Genomic DNA, 9,612 nt, shown 5'->3' on the forward strand with positions numbered 1-9,612 from the left:
ATGTTGACAGTTTTTTAAATAAACCAGGCCCTTAATTTTGACCTATTAATATGTACAACTATTATCTCTTATCATACAATTTAGATACTATTTTAGAGGAACTTGTAAATAAAGAGAAAGGAATATTTTCAGTGAGAAGCAACATTGTTTGCTTGATACTGTTGAGCTCCTTTAGAAATTTTACATGTGATTTTTAGTATAAAATTGTTCTCATTTAAATCTCCTCCTTATCTGCTTATTTGAAATTGCAGAGATGTGTTTGATGTAAAAGTAGTCATAATAATACAGTGTCATTACTATGACTACAATAACTTTCACATACAAAACCGTATCTTACCTGAGATAAACAATATATCTGAGATAAACAGTATTAAACAGTATCTCTCAGAACAACTGCAAAAGAAATTGGCATATATGTTAAAAGTAAACTTGTACATCTTTGAGAATCTGAGTGATTTCTTTAAAAGTACTGTAGAAAATGTGTATTTCATACAAAAAAATACTGCTTTTGAGTTTTCTTTTGTGTAAGATGTTATTTCAGCCTAACTGGAGAAGTATTTTTAAACAAACAATTTTAACTAAAAGTCTTTTAGGAGCATACTAATGTTGTCATTAACTGATCCTCTAAAATTTTAAGTGATCTTTTACTGATTGTTTTTGCTTTTTATTTAAAGGGACAGAGAGATGCATGATAATCTGACTTTTAGGAAATACTTGATGGCAAATTTAAATTCCTATATAATAACCATTTATTTATCCTCCTGAAAGTATAAACTGTTTAAATACACAGTATTTTTAAAGGTCAGTTTACTTTGTTATTTTTAAAAATATTCGTACAACTACAATGGAATTATTTTCCACAACAAAGTTATTTTTGGTGCTCCAATCTAGTCTGTTGGCAGAGGTAGCTTTGCAAGCCTCAGAGCTTGGAGAAGGGCTGTACTCTGCTTGATTCGTGTTTGTGTTGTGTGTGTGTGTCTCTCTCTCTGCTTTAGCTCTTGCTTTAGCACTATGATAAACAAAAGGATGTTTTTCTGCATTCTATTTGAGACAGCTAAAAGCTAATCCTTATATGTAGTGCATTTGAAAGTATTTTCATTGATTAATATAAAGACTTGCTCTCTTCCTGTGCTGTCTCTGCAGTTTATAGGATGCAGTCACGTTATGCTTCTTTTCATTTTAAATGACTGTTTGCTTTGCTTTTCCTTCTTTTTGTGCTACAAACATAGTGGATTTATGGTCTGTGGGGTGCATTATGGGCGAAATGGTTTGCCACAAAATCCTCTTTCCAGGAAGGGACTGTATCCTTGTGCTGCTGCAGCAGGTTGAATTAGCTAGGAAGTGATTAACCTTTTTATTGATGTTGTACCATGAAAATGCATACTGTACAATTTTTTTTTAATTAAATGAACATGGATTTTTCTTGTGATACACTTTAAAAAAAATAATATCATTTATACTCAGGCTGCACCTAGCAGTAGGACATAGTCTCTGCTGGTCCTGTAGTTAGCATACATTCACTTTCACTCATTCATTTTCATTACACATGCTTTTTATAGTCACTTCATGTGTGTGTTTGTCTAGATATTTTTATTTACTTTATAACTATCTTTTATGTTAACATCATTGCATTTTGTTTTCAGTTGACATTTGGTCAGTTGGGTGCATCATGGGAGAAATGATCAAAGGTGGTGTTTTATTTCCTGGTACAGATCGTATCCTTACCTTTGGCCTAGGCTGTAGCTGTAAAATGTCAAAACATACTGCAGCAATATAGTTTCAGATTAAAGTGGTTCTAATTTTATAAATACAGTTTTTAATCTACCTTTTCAAAGTACAATTTGCTAGTCCATTATTTTAATTCCAGGAAGCTGCAAAAATGTCAACAGTTATACCATTTAAAGGAAAATCACAGCACAGCATTAACATCTGTGATGGTCTTTAGAAATTAATTCTAAGCATGATGAACAAAATACCACTTGGGCAAACAGGCTTCTTTTTCCTTTTTCCTTTCCTTTTTTTTTGCCTCTTCTTTTTCTAATTTAATATGTATCTGTCCATTGCTTTTGGATGTTGTCACATTTAAGATAGATTTTTTGTTTGTTTTGTTTAGGTGGTGTTTTAGTGGATCACCTGCATCAATTTTTTTTTTTTTTGGACATCACTTTTACATAATAACTAACTTACTAATCTGTTTAGTACCCTAGCATGTTAGCAGTTATTATTTGTTATGTTTTATAGGAAATATTTACCAAAACTTCCTAACCAGCTTTGTTAAATACACTCTGGAGGTTTTGTTTTTGTATGAAGAGATGATCCAGCAAACAGCTTTCAGAAATAGCACTCTGTCTTTCTATTCCATTAATATCTTGGTGTCTATGCAGGTTGTCCTGTGAACAGTACTTCAGAGGGTCTGCTCCAAGCAAATAGAGCTGGAAGCTCTGGATCATTGCTAAAATTAGTGGATCTAATTGGAATTTGGCATCTTATTTGTTTTACTAGTAGTTACACTCCAGTTTCTCAGATGATGTCAGAGATCTTTTCTGCTTTTACAGCAGGTTAGCTGTTTAACAATTAATGTAGTACTATTTAGAGGTGAAGACTGGATGGAGATCTTGAGGCACGGTGCATCCAGTTCTTTCTTTCACATGGCTCTGTCATTGCACAAGCTGTGCCATGCTTAGCTTTGTGCACCTGATTTGCTGGCATGACTTGTCAGTCTAGACTCAGTGTCATGCAACATAAACACTTTTTTTTTTCCCCAAGGCTTATGCTAAAGCACTGTAGAGCTTGAAAATCTGTATGTGAAGATCTACTAAGTTTTAAGAACATGAGAGTGAGCTTGCTACATCTGAAGAAAGGTTTGAGTAGTCCAATATCCAGTCTTGATGGTAGCCAAAAAGAAAAAGTTGGGGAGAATATCTAAATAAGTGCACATACAATTTTACCTGGGCTCTCTCTCAGTATCTAACCATCTGCAACTAGGAATTCCTGAGCCAAGTATTGTTTCTTTTACTCAATAAAATGCATTACGGTCTTCTGCCATGAACTGGTCAATCTCCCCTTTTCAATTCAATTCTTAATTCCATTAAAATGTTCTTTAGGTGTCCATGAAACTGTTAACTCCTGCATTCAAGTATCTTAACAAAATTTTCATTCACCTCTATGGGCCAGGATTCCATCCTTTGCATGCCCACTAATGCTTATTGTTGCATGTGGTCAGTGGGAGATGGCTGACATGGAAGAGTCCAGGGCTGGGCCTGAGGTCTCAATGTGAGAACAAAGGACAGGGCACCTACACAGAGTAATTCTCATGAGTGCCTTGGTCATATGTAGTAGCTGGACTACTGGAAATGTGTTCAGATCAGGAAGTGGATTTTTCTCCAGGAACCCAAACAACACCTTTATTTGAATTTGTTAAATACATCTTATGAGTCTCTTAGTCTTCTTTGCTTCTCAGAAGTATATCCTTTGCTAGTTAATTGTGATTTTGAGTAAAATAAATGTTGCCTTGACTATGCTACCACGTTCTTGCTTTGTTTCACTGTTTTCTCTACAACGATAGTCTTAATTAATGATGATGAATTTGATATTATGATTTTCTGTATTTTCTCTCTGTTGGTTATTTCATGTAGTTTTAACATAAATTTCTAGCTGAATATTAGACACAGTGTTTTTCTTAGCTGTATTTTCTTAGATATTGATCAATGGAATAAAGTTATAGAGCAGCTAGGAACACCGTGCCCTGAATTTATGAAGAAATTACAGCCTACAGTCCGAACTTATGTGGAGAACAGACCTAAGTATGCTGGATATAGTTTTGAAAAACTCTTTCCAGATGTCCTTTTCCCAGCTGACTCTGAACACAATAAGCTTAAAGGTAAGATCTATCTTCAGTGCGTTTTGTATATTAAAAAAAAACCCCCACCTGTGATATGTTGAACAGAAATGTATTTTGGTTTTGTTCACTATAAAACCGTCCCAGTAAGGATTTAGATTGTGATGTATTTATTCATGGAAGCGGGTGAATGTGCTCACATATGCTTACCTCCACTTTCTCATCTTCTCTGAATTCCTTCCAATTCTGAAGATGCCTTTATAAAGAAAAATATATATATTCCTCTCAATGACAGATGCCAACATCATTTAGAGAGAGGGAGGGGGGAGGTGGAATAGAAGTTGTGTAGCCAGACCAGATCTTCTTTCTCTAGGGATTAAAAGAAAGAGTTTGTATTCATAATATGTGGATATCCTGTAGTTACTGAAATAATTTACCGGTTCTAAAAGTCACCTACTCAGTGGAGTCCCAGACTCACTGTATTTTCTGTGACTAACAGTATGTAACAGCTTTTTCCCTGTAAACTGTAAGAGATAAGTAATATGTGCTTGTCCACTGCTATTCCAGACAGGGCTGTACTGCCAGCTGCATTATATTTCACTTAAGGATGTTACACCAAGAGACCCTGTATACTGCAAATGTATAGTGCCCCTTTCCTTTCAATTTTTTTTTCCCATCAAATGGAACATTTTCCTAAACCCCAAATTGTGTGAGAGTTGCACTGATACTAAACTGGATTTTGTTTACTCCAGGTCTCCTCTCCTTATGAGCTTTGAAATATTGTATCATTTGTACTATATATAACACTAGTCTAATTAAAAAAATCACTTTTGCAGCAAGTCAAGCAAGGGATTTGTTATCAAAAATGCTGGTTATAGATGCTTCTAAAAGAATCTCTGTGGATGAAGCCCTGCAGCACCCGTACATTAATGTTTGGTATGATCCATCAGAAGCAGAAGCTGTAAGTTCTTGTTTTAGGTCCTTGATCAGGAACGTACTATACTAAATCAAACTTGTTTGTGATGCTTGATATAACTGCTTGAAAGAAGGTTGTTGCATGATCTACACATTTCCTTAGAAGCTTAACTGAGCCATAATCTTTTCTACTGACACCGATAGACATGTTTTTATTAGAAATAGTATTAGGAATGTCTCTGTGTATGTATGCTCACATATAATTACATGTCATCTCCTGGATATGGAGTAACACATCTGAAGTCTTTTATATAGGGTTCTAATTTATGCAGCTTCAGTGTGGTTAGATTGCTCTCCATAGGATTCAGAGTTATTTACTCCTGGGTGAGAGAAATATTCTTATTAGTTGTAGCAATTGTGATAGTACTCTTAAGCTAGAAAATAAGTGTTTCAGCAAAATATGAGTACAAGTTCTTGACCTTTCAATTATTAACACTATTGAACAAAGGGATTAATTGAAATTCTTAAAAAAAAGTTGGGACAATTTATGGGAAAAGTGTCATTTTTTAAAAAGAAAGATGGTTCGTGATGGCTCACGCAGAATAGAAAAAGGTGCTTGATATAAATGGTGCAATTAAAATTCTATTCATCTATGATAGAATATATGTAAATACTGTAAATAAATACAGTAAAACCATGTAAATGCAACATTTTTAAAACTGAGTTAATATTCAGTATTTACTTTCATTTTTCATTTATTCTGGTTTTTTATCCCTCTTAATGGCTTTATCATGAGTTAGTTTTGTTTTTCAGCCTCCACCAAAGATACCAGATAAGCAGTTAGATGAAAGGGAGCACACCATAGAAGAATGGAAAGGTAAGAAAGGCATTTTAAGTAGATGAGCATACTACCAATAACTATTCTCTTTTAAACCAGATATGTGATTTATAAGCAGCAGCCTTAAGGAGTGTTAGTAATGTGTGAGAGAGTGCAGTTAACAGCTGGTGTGGGAGGTGATGATGGTTATCAACTGTGAGATCCTGAGAAGGCAGTGGAGGTTGAGGTGTCAAACAGATTGTAGTATGACCCATGTAAGTCTGAGACCTGTACCTCCAAGAGCATGATCTTTAGTGTTTGTTAATGGTTTAGTATTTAGATTTTCTGGTCATACAGGAGGTGTAAAATGATCAAGCATAAGGAGAACATATTTGTTGCTTGTAAAAACCTGTGCTTCACGTTGAAATGGCTTCTGAAACGTGGTATTATTGCAGAAGTTCTAGTGCTTAGAAAAAATGTAGATTCAGATTGTTGTGCAGGCCATAAATGTTGCATTCAGTAAGAATTTAGTGCATTGACCAATCTAATACTTCACATTGAAAAAGTCTTGTAACATTAGACCTGTACAACCTTTTTATCCCCAGAGGAAAAAAAAAAAGCACGAAAAATGTTTCACGAGTCATTTTTGACAGTTACATTTTGCTGCTGGTAATGGATACCAGTCTGTAACATCTAATATTACCATACTTTTAAGTTACTTTCTATTAGAAACTGAGTTTTAATTGTAAAGTCAGAGATAGAGAGATTTGTGGAAATTCTCTTACCATCCTTCTTCCAAAGAAGATTATTTCCTTTTTGAAGCAGATGTGCTTGAGGGTATTTCAAGCTATATGGAATTTACTTCTGAGACTCCCACAGCCTTTGAAATTATAATTCTTAAATGCTTTTTTGTCCAAACTGTTTCTACGATGTATTATTTTGCCAGGGACAGATAAGTAGTATTCTGAGAGTGAGTTCTTACAAGTTGCATTTAACGTATTTAGTCCTTTTGCTCTGTTGTTACTTCTTTAGATTCACAGCTGAAGTGTTTTTTTGGGGGGCAATAAGCTGCCATTAGCCGAGAAACCTTCTGGCTAGTTCACAGTATTTACAATTGATCCACATTACAAGCACTTCTAACCTGTTTAAGGGTGAAGATAAAGTTACTGCTTTCATTCTGTCATGGTTTGACAGAATATGCTTCTGTGCTAGCTGGGCCAAACCACAACACATTTGGAGTGGCTACTTTCATGCCAATATTGTATTCCATTTTACGGTGATCTGGACCTTTAGGTGCTGCTGAGAAAATGTATTAGCAAACGTGTTTCAGGACGATGGCAATTCTGTTTGGGCTTGTTCCTACTTGTTCTGTTGGAGACTGCTGATAGAGTTCATCTGTACCAGAGAAGCCATTGATAAAAACTGAGTGGTCATTAACACTTAGTTTAACCTCAGGCCTCTAAGCTGCCTGGACAAGGGAGTGTTAGAGCAATGTCACTCTGTTCTCAAGAATGTCGGCCATTGTAGCTCCAGTAGGTAAAAACTGCACCTTGTTATATTGCTTGCCAGTTGTTCTGTAGCCTGCAGCCTTTTCCTCAAATCTGATTCTGAGGAGTAATAAACCTGTGAAATTTAAATGGATGTTTTAATAGATATATCTTATTGATACAGACTTGTGTTTGCAAATTAATCTTTTGCCTTCCCTGCTCTGCATTTTCAGAGTTGATATACAAGGAAGTCATGGATCTGGAAGAGAGAACCAAGAATGGGGTTATACGTGGACAACCAGCCCCTTTAGGTTGGTTACAATAAAAGCACAGTACAAAGCTATGTTGAGTTGTAGGTCAGAAGGGAGTAAAGCTGTTCAAAACACGCGAGAGTAACCTAACTCAAAAATGTGGCTCCAAAATGACCAATAATATCTCTAATTCTGAGGTATTGCTTATTTGAATGAAATGTATGGGACTGGATTCTTGTTTTATTAATCTAGTAAATCTATTACTGTTTCCATGTAACTGATACTTTATTCATTTCCATCCTCAAGAAACATCTTGGTCTGTACTGGCACTGTGTTAACCATAATCTGGTTAGATGCGTAACATGTAGCTGGTACAGTTTCAAATAAAGATAAAACAGGATTTCTAGGTTGGAAAATGATGGAGTACTGTCAGGAACTATTGCTGAATTTTGAAGCAAAATGTGCCTATTAACTAACCATCGATAGGACTCCAGTGTTGAAAAACTATGGCAACTCTGCTCAGAGTTCACTCAGTTCTAAGCTCTGAAAAATCACTAAGAGACTGAATATATGCAGTGTGTCTGGACACCAGTTATTTACCAGCCTGAAAGAGAGGATCTGCTGTGAAATAAACAGGCCCCTTCTTTCATTACCAAAATTATGTAGATATATTCTGTCTTTGGATCTCAAAATTTGGTAGGGTATCTCAGCTCTTGCTTTATGCAGTGCTACCTCTGTGATTTTTCAACCTCCAGCCCTTAGCTTTTGCTGTAATTTGACAGGTGTCATGCCATGTGACTTCTGGGGTTCTTGACATACCATTTATTAAGCCCCACATTAAAGACTTGTAGATTTTATTGACTTGGGCAATGGATTGAGACACATCTCTTCAAACTTACTGAAGCAGTGGAAATTGATGGCTGTTAGGAAGAGACAGACTAATGCAAGGACTGAATGGTGCAACTGTATCTGCAACTGATTTGCTGTTTTGTTTCTCATAGCACAGGTGCAGCAATGATCAATGGCTCTCAACATCCGTCTTCATCGTCATCTGTCAATGATGTGTCTTCAATGTCAACAGATCCAACATTGGCCTCTGATACAGACAGCAGTCTAGAAACTTCAGCTGGACCTCTGGGTTGCTGTAGATGACTACTTGGTCTTTTGGGGGGTGGGAGGGGGGTCCTTTTAGTCATTAATGGGACACTTTAAAATTTGGTGGTATTTTTGAGTGTTTTTTCAAAAATAATTGTAGAATTCATCATGAAGTGCTGTAATTTTAAATTGTAAGTTGTGTTAAAAGCAGCCACTTTTTTTGCTGTAATTAACTGTAAAATATTAAACCTGATTATTTTTATTGTGGTTTTTAAATCTGCATATTTGCTTTACTATTATGCTGCTGATCTTTTTTTACTGAATTTGTAAGAATTGTTTTATCAAAGCACATATTAATGTTGTGGTCATTACCATATAATGAATTATTTAAGAATTTATTCTAGATGTTTTGTTCATGATATCCTTCAAAGTTTTATGCTTGGTCATATGTACATGTCCAGGTGAAGGAGGAGAGAATTCAGTGCAGCTGGCTGCAGTTTTGGGCATACTACTGTGATGCTGGCAGTGAACAAAATCCTCCTTCATTTTGGCCACATGCCTATAATACTTCAGCAAAAGCAACAATTAGTTGATTTGATTTTTTAATTTTTTTTAGAGAAACGGTATACAATCCTTTACAGAGTAACCTCATCTGAACAGTTTCCTAAACTGCAGAAAGCAAAGCATATCTTCAAAGCTGCAGAAATATCTAGTCTAACAAAGTAATGTGATGTTTCCTGCAGAGTTGTGGCATGCCAAATCTTGTGATCACCATAAAACACGAGGATACTTCATGAATAATACATTGCAATGCAAATAAACTGTTTACTTCTAGCTTGTAGCCTGTTTTTGTACACACAAAATGAAGTGTATCCAGGACGTCTTGACTGCCAAGAGGGGAAAAGGGATATGCTGTAGCTGCATCTTTCATGTAATACATGATTTTTGGGAGCTTTGTTTCTTGCAAGTTTTGTCTGTTAAGGTGAGGGCTTTCTGGGTAGAAGAGGGAACGACATGAATGCAAGAGGCAAAACTTCAGCTGTTCTTTCTCCACCAAAAGTAACCGGTTGCCAAGAACCATTCTGTGGTAGGAGAACCTCAGGATTTCTGTAGCTAATGTATTGAGTGAGCAATATATACCATCCAAAAGCAGGAGAAGTCGTGTTGTATAAATTAATATTTATCTCTTTCATTTCACCCTGAGACCAG

The 9,612-nt window shown here is 35.7% G+C and overlaps 1 protein-coding gene across 15 annotated transcripts in view; it reads left to right on the forward strand.

The window, feature by feature from the left end:
* Positions 1 to 9,237, forward strand: part of MAPK8 (mitogen-activated protein kinase 8) — a 47,811-nt gene extending 38,574 nt beyond the window's left edge. For 11 of the 15 annotated variants that reach the window (XM_062001779.1, XM_062001783.1, XM_062001780.1 and 8 more), the window contains 6 exons: positions 1,644 to 1,715; positions 3,698 to 3,880; positions 4,675 to 4,799; positions 5,567 to 5,630; positions 7,291 to 7,368; positions 8,315 to 9,237. In XM_062001779.1, the coding sequence (XP_061857763.1) occupies positions 1,644 to 1,715; positions 3,698 to 3,880; positions 4,675 to 4,799; positions 5,567 to 5,630; positions 7,291 to 7,368; positions 8,315 to 8,460 (668 nt within the window). In that variant the 3' untranslated portion in view covers positions 8,461 to 9,237. Of the gene's footprint in view, positions 1 to 674; positions 788 to 1,229; positions 1,302 to 1,643; positions 1,716 to 2,384; positions 3,524 to 3,697; positions 3,881 to 4,674; positions 4,800 to 5,566; positions 5,631 to 7,290; positions 7,369 to 8,309 lie in introns of those variants that run through there. The other 4 variants (XM_062001775.1, XM_062001787.1, XM_062001788.1 and 1 more) reach the window with 4 other exon arrangements.
* The last annotated feature ends 375 nt before the right edge of the window (positions 9,238 to 9,612 follow it).

Source organism: Colius striatus, chromosome 8, assembly GCF_028858725.1.
Source record: "Colius striatus isolate bColStr4 chromosome 8, bColStr4.1.hap1, whole genome shotgun sequence".
Lineage (NCBI taxonomy): Eukaryota > Metazoa > Chordata > Aves > Coliiformes > Coliidae > Colius > Colius striatus.